Source organism: Sorex araneus, chromosome 11 (assembly GCF_027595985.1).
Source record: "Sorex araneus isolate mSorAra2 chromosome 11, mSorAra2.pri, whole genome shotgun sequence".
Lineage (NCBI taxonomy): Eukaryota > Metazoa > Chordata > Mammalia > Eulipotyphla > Soricidae > Sorex > Sorex araneus.
The window spans coordinates 30,002,196-30,027,693 of NC_073312.1; the positions used below are offsets into that span (position 1 = coordinate 30,002,196).

Sequence of the window (25,498 nt, forward strand, 5' to 3'; positions counted from 1 at the left end):
ATTTTTATGTAATGATCCCAGGACTGGAGCAATAGCACAGCGGGTAGGGTGTTTGCCTTGCACGTGGCAGACCTGGGTTCGATTCCTCCATCCTTCTCGGAGAGCCCGGCAAGCTACCGAGAGTATCCCACCTGCATGGCAGAGCCTGGCAAGCTACCCGTGGTGTATTCGATATGCCAAAAACAGTAACAACAACTCTCACAATGGAGATGTTACTGGTGCCCGCTCAAGCAAATTAATAAACAATAGGACAATAGTGCTATGATGACAGTGCTACAGTGCTATGGTCCCAGGAGCTCATGGGAACAGCGTGAGTGCAGGAAACGTTGCCCATAAAAGCTGGTTGGAGGAGGGGCTGGAGCCATAGCACAGCGGGTAGGGCGTTTGCCTTGCACGCGGCCGACCCAGGTTCGATTCCCAGCATCCCATATGGTCCCCTGAGCACCGCCAGGAGCAATTCCTGAGTGCAGAGCCAGGAGTTACCCCTGTGCATCGCCATGTGTGACCCAAAAAGCAAAAAAAAAAAAAAAAAAAAAATTAAAAGCTGGTTGGAGGAGAGTAGGAAGGAGTGAAAGAGAGAGATGTGAGTAAGCCCGCAGGAAGGGACATTTCCTGGGGAGGCTGAGATGGGCTTGGAGGGCTGGAATCAGGGTGGCCACGGGACAGTGGGTGTTACTGCTGGCAAGTGGGAGCAGCACAAACAGAGCCAAGGAGTGAGGTCTGTGTAAGTCAGGGGTTTCGGGTGGGTGAGAAAATGGGGTGCGGGAGTGAGGAGGGAAGCTGAAAGGTGTGTCGACATCAGACTCCTGTGGGACTTGGGGTGAGGACACTGGATACTCTATTCCCCACCTCAGAACCTAGAAAACCTTTGCCTGTCACAGGCTGCCTGCCCCTGGGAAGCCTCAGACTTCAGGATCGTCACTGTGAACGCCTGGACCTGGTCGAGTGACACATTGGAGGTGCTCACCAAGCCTTGGCACGTTAATACTTGACAAGACGAGGGGCTGGAGCGAAAGCACAGCAAATAGTGCGTTTGCCTTGCACGCGGCCGAGCTGGGTTCAAATCCCAGCATGCCATATGGTCCTCTGAGCACCGCCAGGAGTAATTCCTGAGTGCAGAGCCAGGAGTAACCCCTGTGCATCGTTGGGTGTGACCTAAAAAGCAAAAGAAAAAAACAAAAAAAAACTTGGCAAGACGAAAACTGCCTCCACTGGGCTCTCCACAATTAATCTCTACTCTGTACTTTACTAGTGGAAAATTATACCTTATATATATATTTCGCTTCATTTTCATTTCTCAGGGTTAAACGTCATTTATATCATTATCTGATCTTTTGATCTTTTTTTCCTGTGACATGCTCCATGCTGATTACTTTCCTTTATCTGCATCTCTTGGGTAAGAAGCGTCCCCTCTCCCTCCCCCTCTTCTCTCTCTCTCTCCCTCTCATTGTTTTGAGGTGAAGCACATCTGATAGCGTTTGAGGGTTACTCCGAACTCAGTGTTTGTGGGTCTCCTGGTGATGTGTGAGAGACCCAGCCTGGCCTCCTGCATGTAGAGCAGCTTTTGAGCCCCTTGAAGTTGCCATCCAGCTTCTCATTTCGTCTCCTGATTGCCCTAGCTGGTCTACAGATAGGCAGTGACCATTGTAATCTTCGACACAGATATTTCCCCTCATATTTATTGTAAAAAATCACAAAGGTGGCTCGCAGGAGGGGGGGACGCAATGATGTGTCATGTTGTTCTGTTGTCCGCAGGCACTCGGGGCAGTTCTCTCTCACATGCCCCACTTGCGTTCGGTGTTCTCGAACCACTGTATATGGACCGGATCGGGATGGCTCCTCCTTGTGCTCCGCTTCTGTGTGTGCCGCTGTGCTCTCTTCTGTCTGTCTCTCTGTCTCTGTCTCTGTAGTCTCTCCTCTGGTCTCCTCCGACCTCTCTCTGTCTCTGCTTCTGTGTCTTCTCTGTTCTTCTCCCGTGTCCTCTCGTGTGTCTCCTTCTCTGTCTCTACTGTTTTCTTCTTCTGTCTCCCCCGTCTCCCCCCCACCGTCTTAGTTTATATAGCAAATTACACAGGCCGGTAACACAAGGGTGAGTTGAACATTAATTGTGGAACATTAACAAATCAACAAAGAAGGGTAAGACCATTTCTCGAGGAGATTAACAAAATCTCATCTAAGGAGATTACTAGTAGATTTGCTCAAGGGGGGGGGTCCAAACAAGGGTGTGTCAGGGTGTGTCCCTTTCTTCCTTCCTCAGCTAGTAATCCGCTTAAATAGTTACAGTAAATTTACTTCTAATATTTCTAGCAATGTCATTCTGTCTGAGCACAGTAAGAGATATATCAGACTTAAAGTTTGGTTCTTCCTGAGGACATTCACTATATATTCCAGACCACAGTCCTCAGGCCAGGTTAGTCTTCCTAACCCCAGCAGGGTCCTAGTCTCGTCGTTACTCTTGGATCATGACAGCATTTGTCTATGACCATGCTCTCAACTTATAGTTGAGTATTGTGGCGCTTTGGCCTGGCCCATTTCGATGCCAGGGTAGCTCACAGCTTGCCTTGGGTCTATTCCGTCCCTCTTTGGGACCCTGCTTTTGGGGTACTAGGAACTAAGGGCAACTGAGTCAAGAAAGCAGATGCCTGGGAATAAATATTATTGGAGTCAATCAGGTCCCAAGTTAAAAAGCATATTATTAACTGTCTTCCTGTGTCCATATAGAAAGGACATTGCTTTAAGGTAAACTAAGTTCCCTGCAGCAAGGCTAAAATGACAAGCCCCATGTTATCCTATAGTTTATTTACATTTTAGGGGAGTTATCTTTATGACATAGAAAAGTTTTTAAGTTTTTGACAATAAGTCAAACCAACTTTTTTCCCCCTTCTACTTCTAAACATAAAAATGTCATTCCTACTTTAGTTTGGGAAATAACACTTTTTTCTAAAGTCTTTCATGTGTGTGTGTGTGTGTGTGTGTGTGTGTGTGTGTGTGTGTGTGTGTGTGTGTGTGTTTAATCTACACACTCAGTCCACTAGGACTTTATTTGGGCATAGGATTGATACCCCCTGACCCTAAGTTGTGGTGATAATCTCACAGTGTGTGTGTTTCTGTGCAGTGCTAGTTTTCCTGCCCCACCTATTTTTTGCATTTTCCTGTCAGCCTTCATGTATTTTAATAGTTGATTGGATACTTCCTTCCTCATTGCCCATGCTCTTTATTTTCAGAGATTTCTTAAATAGTCTCACTTGTTTATTCTTTTAGATATATTTAAGGGCCACTTTCTAAAAAATACAAGAGGATTCCAGTCACATCTTCTTAGCATTGTTTCACAGTTGCCAACCGTGATTCCATCTCTGGCATCACACATAGTCACCTGAGTACCTGAGTACCACTAGGAGTAGCCCCTGAGCAGTGCCAAGTGTGCCCTTCTCCCCCAGGAAAATAACCCGATCACTTCATTTGAGCAAACCGACGTGTCTCTAGTTCATTCTCAAGCCATCAGGAATGTGGCCCGATTCTCTGCTTTACTTTCTGCTGTTTTTTATGAAGTGCAATAGAAGGATAGGGTCTTTCTCTTATAGTTATACACATTTCCTTATTAGCTGCCCACATCTCTAATGTTGAGGGCTCTGCACGGACCTCTTTCTTTGCTGTTTTATACTCCTGGGTGAAGAAGGGGTAAGCAGGTGCCTTTGACCCGGCTCTGAGCTGAGAAAGGTTTTCCCTCCTCTCCTTCCGATACTCAGCTGGGGACCAAGCTGTATTTGTCCATCACCCTCCTGAGCCCCTTCTCTCCCCAGAGCGCTGCAGCACTCCCCAGCATCATTAATTCCTGCCTGGAGACAAGAGCTGTTGTCAGCAGCCTCACATCCTGCCAGTCTCCACCCCCGTGTTCCCTCCCCGAGTCCCATCCCAGGCCTCTCAGGATGCAGCAGTAGAGATGGAGATAATGTTTCTGTGGGTGTGGGGAGGCAGGCAATCCATAATAGCAAATGAATGAGATTATTGCTAATGATGCTCTCTGAGCCCCTGAGGATATAAATCAGGGTTGAGAAGCTTTTTCTAGAAATTTCCTCTAATGGAACTGAAGGGATAGGACAGCAGGTAAGGCACTTGCCTTGCACATGTTCAACCTGGGTTTGATCCTGGCATCCCATATGGTCCCCTGAAAGCATGGCCAGGAGTGATTCCTGAGTGCAGAGCCGGGAATAACCCCTGAGCATCACTAGGTGTGCCCCCAAACAAAACAAACAAACAAAAATAGAAATTTCTTCCTATGCATTCAGATTTCAGGACCAAATTTTGGCCTCTGGTGTCTCAGGGAAGAATTGAATTGACACCCCACTATGTCCCCCTTCTTGTTCTGCATTAGAATATAGTCCCTTCCCCTAAGAGGCTTCCCGAATCTGTGAAGCTCTTGAGAGAGAACCCCGGAGGAATCTCTAAGCATCTCCTCTCTAGAACTTTGCAGAACGCAAAGGACCAAACCTTACTGGAGGTTCAGAGGAAAGAGCTGATGCCTCTTTCTCCCCTGCCTTCCCTCAGCTCTCCCTTCCCTTCTCTAAATGAAACTGGAATGTGCTGCCAGAACGTGTTGTGGTTTGAGGCGGGTTGGACAGGAAGCAGAGACAAGATGTCATCAGGCTGATTCGGGCCTGGTCTGAATTGGGGTCAGCAGGGGTCTGGCAAGATGGGCTCTGGGGAAAGCTCTCTCTGGGCCCGGGTCACTTCTATGTGAATGAGTCTGGTGAGAACTTAGACCACCACATGGTCTCAGGACACCAGTAGCCTCCGGAGGGCACCTGGAACCAATCATCCTAGATAGGCCAACGGATCCTCTCCAATGTGTCAGGCACTGATTTAGGTGCCGCTTGCAGGTTCACAGATGAGATCCTCGTGTGCCTGTGTATGCGGTGAAGGATACTGAGGCTCAGAGAAATGGATTATCTTGCCAGAAGTCACTCTGGTCAAAAAGGCTATGCTACCAAGTCTTTTTTCCTTCTGTGTTTCAACCTGCCCAAATCCCTCCCGTCTCCAAACTCTTCTTAGCCTTTAACACCAGTTCCAGGAGGCCTTCCTTCCTTCCTCCCTTTCTTCCTTCCTCCCTTCCTTCCTCCCTCCCTCCTTCCTCCCTTTTCATCCCTCCCTCCTTCCTCCCTTTTCATCCCTCCCTCCTTCTTCCCTTTCCCTCCCTCCCTTCCTTCCTTCCTTCCTTCCGTCCTCCCTTCCTTCCTTCCTTCCTTCCTTCCTTCCTTCCTTCCTTCCTTCCTTCCTTCCTTCCTTCCTTCCTTCCTCCCTCCCTCCTTCTCTCCCTCCCTCTCTTCCTCCTTCCCTTCCTTCCTCCCTTTCTTCCTTCCTTCCTTCCTTCCTTCCTTCCTTCCTTCCTTCCTTCCTTCCTTCCTTCCTTCCTTCCTTCCTTCCTTTCATGAGGCTTATGGGACACACGCAGCAATGCTCAGGGGTTACTCCTGGCTCTGTACTCAGGAATTACTCCTAGCAGTGCTCAGGGCCTTATGAGATGCCAGAGATTGAACCCAGGTTGGTCGTATGCAAGGCAAGCACCATACATGTTGTACTATCTCTCCAGCTCCAATGATGCAATTTTTCTTATCCTGATTTTATGGACGAGGAAACTGAGCAGAGTTTCTCAGTCAGTCAGGCGACTGAAGATCACATAGCTAGGAAGTGGGCCATGGCTTCACCCTCTACTGTCTGACTCCAGAACTTTCCCTTTAGGTTCTCACCAACCACTTGACTTGGTGTACAGACCTTCTGTCTAGAGACCGGGCACTTGTACAGAGGCTATTCGGTGAGTGGTCTCACCTGGCCTTCTCATCCCGAGTTATGGTCATCTCCCTCAGCAGCTCGAGGCTTTGATATCCATTTTTCTTTGGCCAGTCTGATCCTGGTAATTAAAACACTAGGGAAGCTTAAGGCATGCTTTGCATGTCAGGGCTCTTCCTTTTAAAATGCTGCTCGGGATCCTGGAGAAATAATGCAGTGGCTCAGAGCAACCACCTTGCAGGCGTGCCGTGTCCCTATGCACCCCTCATGATCCAGCAACTCTGCTGTCTGAGCCTGGCAGTCTAGCTAGCTGTCCCCACCCCCCACACACACACAAGAAAAACAAAACAAAAAAATTAATGAAACCTAATGCGTCTCGGAGCCCCAGAATCATACCACCTTGAGGAAGTGCAATAGAGCCATGTGGCGAGGGAGAGGGAAAAGCCCTAGACAGGTGCCCCAGGTGAGCTACCACCGCATCCCGCGCCACCTGAGCCCCCTTTGCCCTCCGTCCCTGGCAGCACAAGCCCCATGAATCATGAAGCAGAGACAGGCCAGCACACTTTGCTCCACCTCCCAGTTTCTGGCCCACGGCATCAGAAGCGGGTTTGGAAAAGTTGCTATTTCAAGGCACTGTTCAGAGGGTTGGGGGGTTGCAGCAATACACGAGGGAAACAGCGAAGAAGCTGAGACCAGCCTGGGTGGGAGAGACTTGGGCAGTTTGATCCCCAGTACGCGTATGATCCTCTGACCACCAGCAGGAGTGACCCTTGAGCTCCGAGCCGGGAGTGAGACATGAGCACTGCCAGCTGTGGACCTGAAGAAAGACAAGATGGGGAGCAGATCTAAAGTGTCCCTGGATGGGGCTGGAGCGATAGCACAGCGGGTAGGGCATTTGCCTTGCACGCGGCTGACCTGGGTTCGAGTCTCAGCATCCCATATGGTCCCCTGAGCACCGCCTGGGGTAATTCTTGAGTGCAGAGCCAGGAGTGACCCTTGTGCATCGCCAGGTGTGACCTAAAAGGCAAAAAATAAATAAGTAAATAAAAAATAAAGTGTCCCTGGAGTTTATGTCCATGCCTGGTGGAAGGTCTGGGGTGAGCTCACCCCGCGGAGACCTGTCAGCAGAAAGGGAGAGTGTGGGGAGGGTCTGGGCAAATGAGTTCAAATTGGCCCCAGGAAGAAGAAACCCTAAATCTGGGGGAGCCTCTAAGATCTGGGAAGGCTTCCCCACCCACCCACCGCCCCACAGTCTGAGAGAAGCGCCCCCTCCACCTCTCCTCCCCCCCCCACACAGTCTGAGAGAAGAGCTTGCCCCAGCAGTGTGAGAGAAAGGTTCACCCTGCAGCCTGAGAGGAGGGGTCTCCCTGAGACTCTGAGCGAATGGTCTGCCGGACAGTCTGAGAGAAGGGTCTACCCCAAGAGTGTGAGAGAAGGGCACCCCCGGACAATGTGAGAGAAGGGTCTGCCCCACAGCCTGACGGAAGGGTCTACCCTGAGAGAGAAGAGGGTCCGCCCTGCCATCCCCCCTTGAGTGAGCTTTCCTGGGAGCTATCCTGCTTTATGTTGTGCCAAGATTCTTTTCCCCTTTCGAAGGTGAGAGCAGAAAAGGAAAAAAAAAAAAAAAAGATGGAACCACAACTTTCCTGTTTGCATTAAAATTGTTTTATTCCTACCACAGGAGAAAGGAGAAAGGTTTCCTCGGCAACTGTGTGTGTGTGTGTGTGTGTGTGTGTGTGTGTGTACATATGTGTGCGCATACCCACAGAGCACAGAGTAACAGCTCTTAGGCAAAAAGATATGTGTATGATGCTATCTAGTTCTATTATAAAAGCCTTTATCTCCTGATTTATAAAGAATTGGGCTGAACAGAATTTTTAGATTGCAAAAGAAATCTAAGAAAATAAAATTTACCTCCAAATCACCAGAGAATAGCACAAAGCACATTGTGACTATTTCCATATAATATTTTTCCATTTTAAAAACACATACATGTCATTGTTGGGGCCACACCCAACGATGCTCAGGGGTTATTCTTGGCAGTGCATGGGGTATACCATATGGGATACTAGGGATCTAACCCAGCTCAGCGGCATGCAAGGCCAGTGCCCTACCCACTGTACTATCTTTCCAACCCCAATATATGTATATATTTTTTATGGTTGAGTCACATTCATTTCTGTTGGAATTGTAATAGATACTATTTACTAACTTGCTTTTTAAAAAAAACTTGTAATATGAACATATTTTCACACTTAATAAAATTCATTCTGAAAAAAATTAAAGGTTACACAGTGTTCCATTGTATCACAATCCATTTCATCATCCCTTTGGGAGATATGGTTGTTATAATGTCAGTTTATTTATTTATTTTAAATTTCATTTCATTTTATTTTTTTTGTTTTTGAGTCACACCCAGCGGTGCTCAGGGGTTACTCCTGGCTCTGCACTCAGGATCACTCCTGACCATTTGGGGTATCAGGGATCAAGCCTAGGTCGGCTGTGTGCAAGGCAAGTGCTCTAGCCGCTGTTCCATCACTCCAGCTCCTGGTTGGTTTATTATTTAAAATATGAATATGAATATCTTCAAGAACTGATGGACACTCTGAGTCTTCGTTGTCCATCAGTTCTTTAAGAGAGACCTAGAAATTGTATTGTGGAGTCCAAGTCCATATTGTTGTGTTAAAAGATTTTGATACAGCTTGCTCCATCACCTCATATATACCAATTTATACTCCTCCTACACCAGCAGTGGATGAGAATTCCTGATTTATTTTACACTTGCCAAAACTCAATCACTTCATGAGCAAAAGCTGGCAATGATCTTTTAACTCATTTTCCCTTTCCCTTCTGTAGCATTTGAAATTTGGCACAGATATAAAAGTAGCTTGGCACTGAAGGATTGCACATTGATTGCCTGGTTCATTACTGGAGCAACCTGTTAAAGGGGCTTTGCCTTATTTCTCTCTCTCTCTCTCTCTCTCTCTCTCTCTCTCTCTTTGGCTTTGGGGTCACACCCAGTGATGCTCAGGGGTTACTTTTGGCTCTGCACTTAGGAATTGCTCTTGATGGTGCCTGTGGGGACCATATGGGATGCCCGGATTCGAACCCACCCATTTCAGCTGTGTGCAAGGCAAGTGGCCTACCCATTGTACTATCTCTTTAGCCTCTGTTTTTGTTCTCTTAATGAACAATAAAAACCTTTAGAGGTAGATAGAGCACTCGCTTGGCATGTAGGAAGCCTGAGTTAATTCCCAAGGCGCGATGAGTTCCCCTCCACCGCCCCCAACACCTTCTGGCCTGGTGTGACCCCTGAGTACAGAGCTGGGAGTAGTCTGTAGCCCCTGAGCAACGCTAGGTGTGGCCCCAAAACAAACAAAGAAATGACTGTGAGAGCAAGACCGAAGGCCGTGCACGGACTGGTGTGCGCCTGGCGTGGGCCTACCAGGCTGGCCCTGCTGTGCGCCTGCCCCGCTCATTCCTCTCTCCAGCCATCCTGCTCCTGCCTCTCTTAGCCGGGACTTTCTCATTTACTGCATCCCCCGCCCCCGCCCCCTACTTTTCTCCAACAGACACCCCTGTCATCATTTAGATTTTAACTCAAATGTCCTCTGCCGAGGAAGACCTTCCCTGGCTCCCATTGCTCTTTTATAAAACAGTTTTAATTTCTCCAAAGTGCTTAATCCCTTGCGGGATGATCTCATTGTTTATTGTTGATTTTCCTCCCCTCCTCTAGAAACAGGAACCCAGTCCGACGCTGCCCAAAGCAGGCAGGCAACCAGTATTTCAGCAATCAATGAACTAGCAATAAAGTGATTTTTTTTTTTTTAGGATCCAGTGCTAGAGGGTTTTTTTTTTCTTTTGTTTAGAACAAAACAGTTTTTGGTTTTGTCTTGTTTTGTTTTGGCCACACCTGGGGGTGCTCAGGGCTTGCTCCTGACTCTGCCCTCGGGATCACTCTTGGCCAGCTCCAAGGAACCAGATAGGGTGCCGGGGATTGATGCCAGGTTGGCCGTATGCAAGGCAAGTGCCCTACCCTCTGTGCCGTTGCTTGAGCCCAGCAAAGTAGTTTTATGCCAGACTTACCTCAGACGGGTCTGAGCTATAAACACGGGTGTTACAAAAGTCAGTAGGCGTGGGAGCTAAGGCCGTGCAGACTGTCCACGTAAGCATGTGATGGCTCTTAAAGGCTTTAAATACCAGATTGATTTGGAGAGAATCTCTACCTCTCCACCCAGTGGTTCTGCATTTCCAGCCATGATTTAACTGCTCTAAACCTCAATGATCTGGTCTGTAAAATGGAAATAATATCCACTTTGGGTTGTCTTTGTGTAGGTGAGATGTATAGTGCCTGTAGATAAAAAGCAGTGGAAAAAAAATTACAAGTTACTTGTGTGTTTAAGAAAACAAGGAACAGGTAATGTTAGGACCTACAAATGAGAATGGAAGGTAAGCAATGATACAGTTTTGTTTGTTAATTACCACGGAGGGGAATATCAGTTCATAATTGCTGTCAATGCGCCTGTATTCAAATGAGCGGTATTGATCTGTGGGACTGGCAAAGCCCATGGCCCTCTGCCTAGCGGTCCATACATGCGTATAGTTAATATTTCATTAAGGATGGTGGAGGGGCGTTGTGTGTACATCAATGTCTCATATCATGCATATAATTAAGCCCTTCTTGGGAGCAGAAGAAAATTGGGCTTTCTCAAAGGCAAGCAGCTTGCTCCCAAAGTTGCTAACAGATTGCTTCTTAATTGAACTTGGGAGGTGAATTATATGGTGAATTAGAAATAAAGAACAACTCTGAATTTAGTGAATTGTTCCATAAAGGAAACTGTGGGATTGAATTGCAAATGCTGGATGGAAACATTTCAGCCTGGCCCCATGCATCACGGGCCCTGACCTCTGCAGTGTTTGAGCGCGAGAGCCTGAACAGGCTTCCAGCGCTCTTTTCAAGGCCTGCGGGGCATTATTTCCCAGAGACCAGCTGTAAGCCTGGGTTTTCTTATGCAAAGGAGACGTTTGAATAAACCCCTGTGACTAATGAAATCTACAAGGTCCTTGCATAGCCTCTCACTGAAGAGGTAATTAACCAAAGATCAAATACGGGAATATATGTGTTGTTTTTCCTTTTTTCAAATATTTTTGTCATGCAGTCACCCATGGAAAAATATATCCTCACCCTCTGAACTCTCCCTCCCCCCCCACCCCGCCCCGCAGTATTGCAATCTTCTTCTGCCCCAGCTACCTTCCTCTCTGCCTTGGTCTGTGGGCACCACAGTTAGAGCCACAGTCACACCTGTCTTAATCATTTTCTTGTTGGCTTTTACTGAAGCAATGGAGCCTTTTACCGCCTCTGTAACCCTTAAAGCCAACAGCCAGGGCCCAGGGGCGTCATCTCTCCGCAGCTCAGAGCAGAGCCTTGCAAGCACCAGGTTGTGAGCTGGACTCCTGGCACTGCCCAGGGTGCAGAGAGTGACACTGGAAGCTCAGCTGCCGGGGACTCAACACTGCCAGCAACTTCCTCAGCTGGGCAGCGCTGGACAACTGGCAAAATGTGCCCAGGCCACGGCCCAGGATGTGCGCCCCCTAGTGAGCACGTGTGAGCCCCCAGCTGAGGAGGACAGCCCCTGGCTGTCACGTGGGTGAGCACCAGCCTAAGCGACTGTCACCTCAGCGAACACCGCCTCACCTCCCTCAGTTTTGTATCCTCATCTGCAAAATGGGGGCTTTCACAGCCTTTTTCTGTTGTCGGGCCTTTATGAGGCTAAAATGACTAAAGTCAAGCAAAGACAGCAGCGTGGAGCACAATTTCAGCACGTGGGGTAGTAAACTTGGGTAGTGCCCAGATGATAATAAACATGGTTTCTTTTCTGTTTAAAACTTAAAAAAAATTTTTTTTTGGGGGGGGAATGGGGAATCAGTGCCCAGGGCTTACTCCTGGCTCTGCGCTCAGGGATCACTCTTGGTGGGGCTCAGGGATCAAACCTGAGTGCCAAGGATCAAACCTGGGTTCATGGCGTGCAAGGTAAATGTCTTACCCACTATGCTATCTCTCCAGCCCCTTAATTAAAAAAAATATTTTTTGATTGAGGTTCTGTGATTTACAATACTGTTAATGATGGCTTCCTCTGTACATAATTCCAACACCATACCCATCGCCAATGTACCCACCTGCTTCCTTCAACGACCCCAACACACCCCACCCCCGCCCCCACCCTCCCCTCCACCACACCCACATGCACACACATACACAGAGATTTGGTTGTGTGGATCAGTTTTCCTGTTGGGTCAACACCGGTTCTGACTTTTCTCCATCTGCTGGGGGGAGGGGAGCTGGCTCTCCCCCCCTCACCCCAGATCTTTTGGTCCTATTACAACCTCCAGCACTGGGGATGAGGGGGGCTCAGAAGTCCTGAACCTTCCCCTCCTGCCTGCTGCCTTCTCTCCTGACTTTTTTCCTTCCACTGCAGCCTCCAGCTGACCTCTTACCAGACTGGGACTTGGGTACCTTTTTGTCCTTTTTCTTCGGACCCCTCTTCTCCTCTTCGACGGAAGCCAAGCAGGCCTCTGTGGTAGGCTTGTGTTCTGTGGATTCTCCTTTCAAACCCCAGCTGTGCAGCTCTCTTCTGTCCAACACACACACACACACACACACACACACACACACACACACACACGACCCCAAGTTGGGTTGATCCCATGTAGAGCTGATGCGGTTGGTTTGGGAGACAGTATAGCCTTTAGCACTCACACCACCTGACCCAGGTTTGATTCCTGGCACCACCTGGTCCCTGAGCATCACCAGATGCAGCCCTGAGGCCCCCAGCACTGTCCAGAGACCCAGGTGGTCCCCGAGCATCACTGGATGCAGCCCTGACACTACGAGGTCTGAGAAGCATTGCCCTCTGGCCCTTTTATTGAATGGATAGCCTGGTTGGCCAAGAATCACGAGTGGTTCCCCCAGGCCTTCTGAGCACGGCTCAAGTGGCCCCATCTCCCCCATCCAAAACGCTGGTGTAGTTACGAACCTAACTCCTGCCCACTTGCTCACCTTAAGATTTCTTTGAGGGGCTGGAGCGATAGCACAGCGGGTAGGGTGTTTGCCTTGCATGCGGCCGACCCAGATTCGATTCCCAGCGTCCCATCTGGTCCCCCGAGCACCGCCAGGAGTAATTCCTGAGTGCATGATCCAGGAGTAACCCCTGTGCATCGCCGGGTGTGACCCAAAAAGAAAAAAAAAATTTCTTTGAATAACCCCCTTCTGCAGGCCCTGCCCCTCCTGCCCACTCCTGCCTGCTGACCCCAGGGCCATCTCTCTCTGGACCCTCCCATGGCAGGTCCACCTGTCCTCCTGCTGCCAAGCATGCAGGCACCTGCACCCAGGCCTTTCCCTGCTGCCTCCTCCCTGGGGTGGGGGTGTCTGGCCCAGACGCCCTCCTGCCTCCTGCCGCACTTCCTCCAGCTTGGGTTTGTTTTCTCCCTCACAGGACGCCCAAGCACCCCGTCTCACACCGCCTTCCGAGTGGCGCTGACGTGTTCAGCTGCCTGTTTGTTTATCGTGTTCTCCCCTGTCCTCTGACAGCACAGGACTGCCCTGAGGTCAGGGTGGGGTTCGCTCAGGGCTGTATCCCGGGGCCGCCGAAACCCCATCTGGCATGTAGCAGGTGTGGGATAAATATTTGTCGCATGAACGAGTGCCTAAACAAACCCATGACCTCACTGGGTCCTCACAGCGGCCCGTTTGACGGACGGGAACTATGAGCCCCCGAGGTTTTCGGCACCCATCCCTGCTCGGAGCACCTCCAGCACTGGGCTCGCACGACTTCGCTCCACCACGCACCCCACTGCACCGGACACATTCCTCTCCGGCCTGTGATTTTCAGAGCATCAGGGTTTCCCCTGACCTTTAGCCCAAGAGGAAATGATATCGCAACTGGGAGAATCCCCAGGGGGCCTGGAGCTGGCAGCAGAGGCCCCGGCAGCTGCAGGGAGTGTGTGAGTGGATTCCGACTTGGCGGAACGAGCCGGAGGAAAGGCCGCAAAAAACGTCAGCGTGCGCCTGGCCCGCAGCCAGCAGCACAGGCTAGAGACCCAGAGGGGGGTTTGCGTGTGGGGATGGACGAGATCTGGGGGTCGGGACACTTGCTGTGGGACACAGGAGACGCCACTGGACTTCTCACCGGAAACCATCCTGAGCCCTCAGCTTCCCGCATGGCGCCATCATTTTGTGTCTCAGCTTTCTCCTCTGCAAAGTGGGGTGATGCTTTGCTGTGAATGTGCCCAGCAGGGTCCAGCCCGACCTGGTCAGAGCACCACTTGGTGAGCTGCAAATCTGTAGTCAAACGTAATCGGTAATTTTCCGCTGGGGCACAGATCGCGCTCTCTTGCCCTGATGCGGTTTCCTGTCTGTATGTAACGGGCTCCCCTGTCCAGTTACAGGTCCTTGGAGCCCCTCCTCCTCCTCTCAGCTAGTTAGTTGACTCTCCTGGGACTCTGCCTCCTCCTGCTCTCCCTCATAACCCTGCAGGTCTGCCTTCCTGCTCTGGCCTCTTCCCCGCTCTCCCACTGCCGTCGCTGTCTGCCCCTCCCCATTCTGGGTCTTTCCACATCCTGCCTTCTGTGGGTGAACTCGTCCCCCTGCGCAGGGTCCAGCTCCTACCAGGCCACCTCCCCGGAGGTGTTTTCTCCAGCTGCTTTCATCACAAGCTGCATTTGGTCTTCTCGGCACGGTCCGAACCTGCCTGATTTCTTTCAGTCCCCGTCGTCCTTCCTACTGCGTGGGGCCCCACCTCCCAGCTAGAGAGCGCGCACCTGTTTGTCTGGTTCCCTGCTGGCTCCTGGGTGCCTGGTCCTTGGCCCTGCGGATGACAGGTCTAAGAACAGTGGTTGGTGGGCCCCGCTGTTGGAGGGGACATGTAGCTGAGGGCTACTGGCGAACACAGAGGTGTCGCTGGTTTTGAGGAAGTGTCTGCAGGTCTGATTTATAAGGTAGCACTGTTCATCGATTTGCTCAAGCGGGCACCAGTCACGTCTCCATTGTGAGACTTGTTGTTACTGTTTAAGGTAAACAGAGCAGTTTCTAAGAGGAGGCTCCTCCCAAAGAGGAAGCCAGAATGTCTTGCGAAGCCCCCACAGCAGTCCCTGACCATGTCACATCCTTGGGAGCAGCACCAAGCGCATCCACTCGCGGGAACCCCAGAACCAGAATGTTCTATTTGCACTGGGGCTTGCCCATTTTCTTTGCTCCCTCTCTCTCTCTCTTTCCCTCCTTGTCTCTCTCTCTCTCTCTCTCTTTTTTTCTTTTTGGGTCACACCCGGCGATGCACAGGGGTTACTCCTGGCTCTGCACTCAGGAATTACCCCTGGCCATGCTCAGGGGACCATATGGGATGCTGGGATTCGAACCCAGCTCAGCCGAGTGCAAGGCAAATGCCCTACCCGCTGTGCTATCGCTCCAGCCCCCTCCTTGTCTCTTTTATTTTCTTCTGGGTAGCTCTATCTGGTGCATTCCTGGAAGATCCTGAAATCCTAGAGCATCTTGTTAAGTGTCCACACACCCCTACTTGCCCTGATATTTGCCCCCTCCACCCTTCTCCCCTCAGTACTGAATTCTGTTGTTGGTGCCCCTGGTGTATGTTTCTCTCAGTTCCATCTTTTTATGCTCCACACCTAGATAAAAATCATTCAATACACATTTTTTTTTCTCCTGAATTTTTTTTTTTAAATTTACACAGTGCCCTCTAGCTCCTTCCATCTTGCTGTGGAAGTCAACGTTTCATCTTTTCTTCTAGCTGGATAGCCTCTCCCTGTGTGCAGAGACTACATATGCTTTATTCACTCATCTACCGATGGATACGCAGCTGCTTCCGTCGTTTTGCTCTTATCAATAACGTGGCAACAAATATTGGGCTGGGTGTAGTTTTCTGTGTTCCTGTTTTCACATGAACACCAGAAAGGGAGTTCCTGCATGGTAGGACAGGGCTATCATTAGTTTCTTGAGAAAATTCCGTACAGCTTTCCAAAGTGGCTGCACCAATTACATTCCTAGAACTTGGGGTCCCCATATTAACACGGTGTCGAGACCAGTGTCCAGCATGTGTCTGGTCCTGTCTTGGTGCCTCACATCCTCACTATGTTTTGTCTCTCCTTGTCTTTGAGGTGGGCTTGATGAGCAGCTGCTTGCGCGCTGGCCCAATACCACAGCTGCAAACACCAGCAGAGAAGAAGCTAGAAAAGGTATGTCGGACCTCACCAGGTCATTGGGTACTTTTTTTTTTAAAGGATGTCCTAGATTGTGCATAACATAAGTCTTGTCATCTTGACATGTACAGTTCGTGACGGTAAGCCCCCACACACTGCAGTCTCTCCAGGATCGATTTCCAGAGTGTTTTTATCACTCCTACGGGAAATCCGGTATCTGTGGAGTGGTGGTTCCCTCTCCCTCCCTCTCGTTTTACCCCCACTCCTTGGCTTGGGGAACCTCTTTAGCAGCAGTTTCTGTGTAGAAACACCCTAGGCTGTGGGCACGAGGAAGCTCTCTCATTGTGTGAGGTGGGCAGGCTCCCGGAGAGAGGGATGGCAGGGCGGTTGGCATTCCGTGGCTCAGGGTCTGTGCAGCTCTGTGTCAACTCTGCCATCTGCAGGCTTGACTTTTATTGCTCGTGCTTGGCTTATGCCTTTATGCCCCTGAGGTCTGGGAGGAAGAATGGGGAAGAAGGGAAGCAGACAGGCTGGGATGTGGGGAAAAGCTGTGAGGAAGTACTGATTGCCAGAGTGGGCAATTTTGTGTGTGGCTATATGTTGTTGACGGGGCCTACTTTTGAGGAGTACTTGCAGGAAGCCAGGAAGCCCCACCCCTGTCTGCAAGCCAGCATGCTAAAGTTCTCAGAGGGTCCAACTTGGACGTTGTGGGGAAGCAGAGACCGGAGTACCTCGCTGTCGAGGAGACTTTCCTGTTTCAGAAAGCCCTGCTGAGGGGAGGCTGAGGGACAGAGGGGTGGGGTGCAGGCCTCTGTCTGTCCTGCATCCCACAGGGACTCTCACGACTGGCGGCGATATTCTTCTTTGCAAATTAACACAGCAAGAAGGAATAGATTTTAAATGACAACGCCCAGTGTTGTAGGGAAGTGTATGTAAGGAGGATACAGAAATCATTGTTTATTAAATTATTAAACATAGTTTCTGCTTTAGTGTTATTTTGTATTTTATACTTACACATGCATATATAGTTTCATACAATCATATATATGCATATACATAAATTCACATGAATAAAGATGTGATTTCATTACGTACTTGTTTTAGTAGAGCCTCTCCTCCTCCCCACCTTTTTTTTGGATCACACCCAGAGGTGCTCAGAACTTATTCCTGCCTCTGTGCTCAGGGATCACTCCTGGCAGTGTTCGGGGGACAAGATGCAGTGCTGGGGTCTTCAAACCTAGGTTGGCCTCGTTCAAGTCAAATGCCCTGCCCACTGTATTATCCTTCTCACCTCCTCTTCCCTTTAATTTTGCCATCTTCCTTATTTTCTCTCTCTATATTACCCTTCTATCCATCCCCAGAAATGCCTACTAGTGACTTTATATGCAGCCTTCTGTGTTTCCCACATGCACGTTCCCACATTCACACACACACTTGTGTAGCCATAGAGGTGTACATGTAGACATGTGAACATACACAGTGCATATTGCTGGGACTGTGTCAGAATCCCCTTGAAGATCCTCATGGATGGGCCAAAGAGATCAAACAGGTGCTTGTCTTACATGAGACTGACCTCAGTTTGATCCCTGGCACCACATATGTTCCCCTGAGCACTGCCAGCACAGAGCCAGGAGTAGATCCTGAATGCTACAGGGTATGACCTACCCCCCCTCCCCCACCATGAAAGAAAAGATCTGCATGGGTTGTCTTCCCCGACCCTGAGAGTCGCTTCTTTCACTGCTTCCTTCTTATCTGCTCCCCAGCAATAGACGTCATTTGGGTTTTCAGAGTTTATGAGTTTGTTGAGTTTAAAATGACCCAACGAGGGGTGCAGCAATAGTACAGCGGGTAGGCATTAGCCTTGCATGCAGCCGACCCGGGTTTGATTCCCAGCATCCCATATGGTCCCCTGAGCTCCGCCAGGAGTAATCCCTGAGTGGAAAGCCAGAAGTAACCCCTGTGCATCGCCGGGTGTGACCCAAAAAGAAAAAAAAAATGACCCAACGAAATAAAATTGCACCCGCAAAACACACTTGGGTTTGAATCCAGACCCAGTCGTGTGGTGGCTCTGGCTCTGTTCCCACTCCTTTCTATGAGGACTGGAGAGAATCAGAAATCTTGCTGAAGTGAAGTGCATAGCCAGGTGTCGGGAACATCGATAGTGCTCAGTGTATAGAGCTCCTGCACTGCTTTCTCTGACTGCTGCCTCCAAGACTGTGTTATTCAGCACTGGACGAGCATCACCCACCTCTGGACTGGGTTCCCACAGCTGTTCAACAGCTGCACAGAAACACGGTGAAGGACAGAAAGGAACCCACCTGCTGCAGCCCATTAAATTCTTAAATTCTGCCTTGGTGAATGGTGAATAGTGCTCATAGAGCAGTAAGAGATATTCTTGTTGAATCTGAGGGGAAACCCCAGCACTGCTTGGCACCCCCAGGGCCATTCCCAGCTGTATGAAGCAGGGTGGCATAATGATACCCAGGCTGGGGGGCCTCTCGGACCACACCTGAGGGTTCCCGAGACAGCATTTGTTAGGGATCAAACTTGGCAAGGTGGCAAAGTGTGTGCTCCACCCCTCTGAGCGTTCTCCTTGGGCTTTACTCATTTGTTCATTATTTGGTTTGGGGCCATACCCAGCAGTGTGCAGGAATGTCTCTTGGCTTGGTGTCAGGGGTCATTCCTGGCAGTGCTTGGGAAATCATGCAGTGCCAGGGATTGAACCCGGAGCTCCAGCATGCAAAACCTGCACTCCAGGCCCTTCAAGTCATCGCTCCAGCCCTTCTTATTTTTTTTTTAATAGAAGAGAATGCTGGCATCCCTATCAGGACCCACACCCCTGTCTCTGGCTAAATCCATCACGCATAGGCCCTGAAATGACCCCGGTTGTTTGAAGAGGATAATTGTCAAGCATAGGCCAAGACCTCCCCTGGTGTAATAGCAGCAGAGAATTCTGTGGAAGAAGGGTGAATGCTGCGCCAGTCTAGCCTTCCTGACCCTCTAGGACACTGTCAGGTCTAGCCTGGGGCTCCTGGTTGTTTTGGTCGGGATTGAAAATAGAGCACTTACATCTACTTCAGATTCTCCTTTAAACTCAACCCATCTTTTACTGAATGCGAATGCCCCTCAGTTCCCCAAAAGAAGAGACTCTCTTTTGCAGGGAGCCCAAGAGCCGCTGGCCAGCAACAGGCATGTTTTCTGGCATGCTGTAGTCCCCCTCAGCCCCCTCAGCCCTGCTGTGTGTGTGTGGTGGGGGGGAGCTGAGGACTCAGAGACTTGCTTGCACAGCAGCCGCTTGGGAGGCCACTTGTTCCAAGGAGCCCCGTACCCCAGAGACGAGAGGTCCACATGACTTTTAGGACTAATGAGGGGATCAGGCAAGGGGACAGGGGTGGGGCGTGGGTGTGCTTCCTCCAGGAGTGGAGCTGGGACTCTGTGGACTGAGCGGAATTTCTGGGTCCCTGATCAGAAAAGAGGTCACAGACTTGGTACTGAACAAACAGTGATACAATCTGGCCCTTCTAGAGAATGGGGACCTTGCAGATGTGGGTGCAAACATAATCACTACCACCCCCAAACCCTTGGCTGCCCCTGCCACCCTAAGACCTGATGTCATGGCTGAGCCTCACTTCACTGTCCCCAGACAGAGGACTTTCATCCATAGGACTGTCATCCTGATCCTCACAATCTGCATTGAGCCTTACAGGGACAGGCTCCCTGGAGTTTGTTGTCATTCAGCACACACGACACCACCAGACAGTAGGAAGGAATATACTGCGGTGAGAGAGGTGAGTAACTATTTATCTGGAGCCCAAGTTCCTAACTCCAAATGCCTCGTGCTTTACTCTAGGGCTCTGCCATGGCTTTCTCTGCCTGCACTTTCAGATCACCAGGAGAACTTAGAAACAAGTACAGATGCCGGAATACCATGCTAGGCCAATGGAGTCACAATCTGTCACTATTTTTTTCTTAAAGTTCCCTGGTTGGTTCTGTTGAGCTGGGTTGGAAAATCGGGGTGCCGAATAACCCTGTCTCCTGTTGGTTAAGAGCCTTCTCTGTAGTCTCTGGATTGCTACGGGCAAGGTATGGGCTGCTCATCATGGAGGTGATGGGGACAGAGGGCTGGATTGTCCAGATGTTTTATACCAGCCTTGCAGTGATTGGTTGGTGAACTGAAAATTCACCATTTGTACCTTGGGAAGTCTGGGCCAGTTCGGGTCCTGCTTATGATAAAGCCATCCCTTCAGCGGGCAAGCGACATTGAAGAATTACAAACGCTCTGCTTCTTCAGAGCATAGGGTCCACTCCCAGAGCCAGAGAATTTAAAAGGACTCTTTCCTCCAGCCCGCCCCGCCCCCAACATGTTAAATCCTTTCAGATGCCCTGAGCTCCTCTTCAAATGCAGGACTCTTGGCCATAATAAATAATTACATCCTTCTATTTGGACTCTGGTTCCAGATAGTAGTAATCCAAGAAAATCCAATAATGACAGTTGCATTAAGATCCTTCTTCCAGGCTAAGCAGAACATCTGTTTAGACATATTTTTAATCGGCAAATGCTTCCTGTGTTGAGTCCTCGGCAAATTAAATTTCTCACTGGACCGAGAGGGAAGCTGTCATTCAATAACCATCTCTGAAAATTACACCCCAGTCTCTTTCCAGGTGCATTTAGGATTTTCCCATGCTGACTCGCTCGCATACCAGCCCTCATAGCCCCAGTCATGTGCCTATGGAGAGAGCATAGCTTGTTCGAGAAGCATGCTGTGTCTTCCTGTTAGTCCTTCACACAGAAGTATCCCCCCTCCCCCTGCCCTTCTCCAATGGGGAGTTGGCGGCAGAGGAAAATTAGGAGACTTGTTGAAAACCATATGGGAAATGAATAACAAACTTCCACTTGCTACATTGCTGCCTGTGATTACTTAAGACGTGATGATTCTCAGGATTAAACATTAAGGGTTTCAGGGCTGCCAGCATTTCAGAGAGGTTTCCGCCACAAAATTGTTTGGACTGTTGGGTTGTTTATTTTTAGAATAGCCCATCCATTCCTCAATAAATGCATTCAGGATACAAATGTTCTGAATGCTTACCCGCCGCCAGGGCCCTGTGCTGGGTGTGAATGTGGTGGGGAAGAAGCCCCCACAGTTCTCCCCTCGGGAGCATCTAGTTCATGGGGGCAGCTCACGTTTGAAATCTGGAGTTAATTTGCAGTCTAGGCTGGGAGAACAAGCTCAAGTGTGTCTCAAGGCCAGAGCAGGTAATGGGTGAGAGTGTGAGGGGAGAGAGTGAGCCCAGCAATGGGGAACAGGCCCCGCCTATGAGAGCAGGTTCTACTCAGTTCCACAGAGGTTTCAGTGATGGGACCTGAGTCCCCTGTTGCTGGATCTTTTCACTGGAACAAATAACTAGAAAATCTGGACTCTTAGGTGACACCCTTGATTTCCGAAAGTTGACTTCTAAAGATTAACACCCATCCACTCACACTCACACAGTGTGGGCCAAAAGAGTCCAGGCCAAACAAAACACATCTGTGGGTTGGGCTTCTTCCAAGACTTGCAAGTGTACGACTTCTGATCTAGAAATTCTAGGAGCAAAACAATTATTTTCAGGTTTAAAATGCGTTACCTGCCAACTTTCTGGTTCTGGCAGTATGACCAGCTGAACCTTTACACAAACACAGTATGGGTGGAAAAACAAAAGCCCTCTCCGACCCCACATTAAAAACAGAGTTTAGGCGGAGGATGTGACTCAAGTAGAGCACGTGGCTTGTCTGTGCGAGGAACTGGGTGCAGTCACTGGCTCCCCGAAGAACCTCCCCAGCATCCTAGGGGGTGCCTTTGCTGACCCTGAGACCGACAGTCCATCAAGCCCATCCACTGAGGGGAGTGGCCCCTAAAACAACAAAAGGAGATGTATGAAAAATACAGAATTAAGCTCCAAGTAAAGAAAGGAAGTTTCTGCAACCAGAAGAGAGTAGCAGTCACTAAGCCACAGGATCTAAGCGTAAAGCTTAGGGGTATAAGACTCGGCAGGGGGGCAGTAAAAATGAATCGGAAGTCAGAGGATGGGATGAAAGCTTAATGCCCGTGAAATGGTGATAGAAGCACAGATGATGTGACGTTGGTCCCTCATGAGGCAGGAAAAGAAGGGTTGAGGTCTCATGCATAAAATGAGCTCTCAAAAGCATCCCACTCATTAAGAGAGAAGAAAAACTAGGAAAATTCTTGTCCAGTGGATTAGGTGACCAGAAATCCTGCTACCTTTTCTAGGCTCGAATTCTACTCCTCATGCAGATATAAGTCTTCAAATGACATTTTCTATATGTAGGAAAGTCTTCAACTTCCAGATTAGCATAAATGTTGATCTAGGATCATAGATTCCCAGGAACCCTGAAAAAGTGAAAACTTGGGTCAGAAGAATGTTTGAGCATTTATGAAATTCCCATTGAACAACAACAACAAAATCTTTCTGACAAAAAAAAAAGAAAAGAACTTCAAATAAAATCATATACAAAAAAGTAACAAAAATTTAACCCATGATGGACCTGAGAGATGGTATAGGGGTTAAGGAGCTTGCCTGACTGTAGCAAAAACAACCTTAAGTTTGGGACTGGAGAGATACTAAATTTACCTTGCATGTGCTTGATCTCTGTAGGATCCCTCCCTGGCACTGCATTTGGTTCCAGGGAGGGATCCCCCAAGAGTGCATGAACCCCCCGAAGAGTGGTCCTGAGTGTTGAGCCAGGACTAAGCCACGAGCTGAGTCCAGAGTGACCCCAAATTAAAACAAGAAATTAACCCATGAAGGAGAGTTAACAGTTAACAATAAATGATGGGCTTATATAGGAAAATAATAGAACAGAAGCTAAGAAGGATGAGCCAGAGCAAAGACTGCAAAAAACACCAGAAGATGTGCAGTTCCAGTACTAGGCGAAATCTACAGCCCTCACTCACATTAGGTATCCTGGTGGCTCCAGTCAGGCCCATCCACCACCTGCCAGCACTGCCTTTCCTCCAGCTCCCTTACACACCCCAAAAGTTACTCAGGAGAATCAGGCATTCCCTCCAGGTAGGTGTCCTCCTACTGTGTCTCAACCAAAATATTCCGGTGGACAACTCCCTGGCCGTTATCCCCTCCAAACCTACCACTGGCCTCTGGCATGCCACCTCTGGATCCCTGGGCTCCTGACATGTAATGGAATGGTAATGGACAAGAAACTGCAGAAGAAAATGAAGAAAGCTTATTAAAAAAATGCACAACCATCACACACATGGCAAGTGTGGCTCTCCTCCTCCTCCTCCTCCTCCTCCTCCTCCTCCTCCTCCTCCTCCTCCTCCTCCTTCTCCTCCTCCTCCTCCTCCTCACAGTGACTAACTGAATGTAGGGCTGGGATCCTTCCATCAAGCCTCTCCCGCTCAGCAATCCTATCGAGCTGATAGGATTGTATAAGATATAAAATATAAGTATAAGATATATAAGTATAAGATACTTATAAGTATAAGTAGCATCTTATACTAGGGGAATTCGTTTTTGTGTCCCTCTTCCACCCTCATCTACTTTTCAGCCCTAACTGACTGAGGGAAATTAGAAAAGAATTGCCATAGGCTTACAGAGGCATCTTGTCACTGATTGGATAGAACTTATAATTGATGAGTTTAGCAGAAATGTACTTTCAAAGATGGTGGAAGAGCTGATTCTTTTGTTTGCTTTTTGGTTTTGTGCCACACCCAGCAGTGCTCAGGGCTTATTCCTAGCTCTGCACTCAGGGATTACTCCTGGTGGGCTTCAGGAACCATATGGGGTGCTGGATATTGTACTCAGATTGGTCACATTCAAGGCAAACACCCTACCCACACCCACTCTACTATCACTCTGGCCCCAGAGCTGCTTTTGGGAAGTGAGTTTTGATTTTTTGTTTGTTTGTTTTTTGCTTTTGAGGGGGGTCACTCCAGCGATGCTCAGGTGTTACTCATGGCTCTGCGCTCAGGAATTACTGCTGGCGGTGCTTGGGGGATAATATGGGATGACGGGGATTGAACCCAAGTCAGCCACTTGCAAGGCAAACACCCTACCTGCTGTACTATCACTCCAGTCCTGGGAAGTGAGTTTTGAACTAAATGATGAAGAAAATTCCAAGGTGATTTAAATTTTTTGTAATAAGGAATCTATGGTTGGGGAGGTGTTGTGAAAATTTGATTAAGAGTTGGGAGTGGTCCAAACAATAATAGTGAGTTCTGTTGAAATATTGAATGTAATCAAAGTGAAAGTAAAGTGAAATTTATCAGTTACACAGTGGGGGGGGCTAAGGGTGGGAAGGGGGCTAGGGGTGTGGAGGGGCGGGTGGAGCTATACTGTGATTCTTGGTGGTGGAATATGTGCACTGGTGAAGGGATGGGTGTTCAAGCATTGTATGACTGAGACTTAAACCTGAAAACTTTGTAACTTTCCACATGGTGACTCAATAAAAAAATTAAACAAAGAAAAAACAGTAAACATAAAAAAAGAGTTGGGAGTAGGGGAAACTAGCACTTTTTAAATTTTGTAGCACATTTGTGATTTAGTGGCAAATGCACTTTTCAGGAAGCCTTCTATTGATTGCAAGACTGTTAGGAAGTTAAGTCCATTGGCCAAGGAGCTCTGGCTGACATTTTGGAACCCTCTCTTCTGAACTCTGTATGCTATCTCAGGTACCCTCTAACCCCCCAATGTTCAGTCCAAATATCTAGCTTGGCTAGATAAAAGGATGGGGAAAAATAATAATAAAACACTTTTATGGAGATTAAATAAGTATACATAAAATAATTGTAAGTCAGTGGAATCATTTGAAACTTGAAACAAAGCTATAATAATAATAATTAAAAACAAAGAACAGGAGGGCGCCAGATAGTCCCCTAAAGGGCTGGAGCACATTCTTTTCAAGTAGTAAGCCCAGGTCAGTCCCTGGCACTGCATGGTCCCCTGAGAACTTCTCAGGAGAAGTACAAGAGCCCTACCAGCTGTAATCCAAACACAAACAATATAAAATAAAAGGAAAAGCAAGTTGAAGAAGCACTTCACAAAGCTTCTAGATATGATATCTATAGTTATTAAAATGGGAATGGATAAATGTATCTAAAATATAATCAAACAGAGAAGGGCACATATGCTGCCTGAATCATGTGCTGCTTGCGCCCACTTGGCCAAGCACATGTGTTGCCTGCATCTCCCCTCTAGAGATGTGTACTTTCCTACCTTTGTATCAAATGCTGGGATGTGTGTAGGAGCTCTTTCCTCCCTTGGAGAAGCTCATGATCTCTCTTGAGCGTGTTACTCTCTCACTTACCCTCTCTCCTTCCCTTCCAAAAACTTCCAATAAAATCTGTTTTACTTAAACAGCAACAACAACAACACAATCAAACAGAGAAGTGTAGAAGTAGAAAATAGATCTAAGGAAATCATACAAATTTCACCAATGGTGAAGAGACAGAAAACATGATAAGGGAATAGACATGGAAGACACATTACAATGCTT

The 25,498-nt window shown here is 48.7% G+C and overlaps 1 protein-coding gene across 1 annotated transcript in view; it reads left to right on the forward strand.

The window, feature by feature from the left end:
* The window catches only part of TLL2 (tolloid like 2), a 107,355-nt gene that overhangs the window by 19,204 nt on the left and 62,653 nt on the right, over nt 1–25,498 (forward strand). Inside the window, exon 3 of the mRNA XM_055118656.1 lies at nt 15,949–16,026. Within this exon, the coding sequence (XP_054974631.1) occupies nt 15,949–16,026 (78 nt within the window). The remainder of the gene's footprint in view (nt 1–15,948; nt 16,027–25,498) is intronic.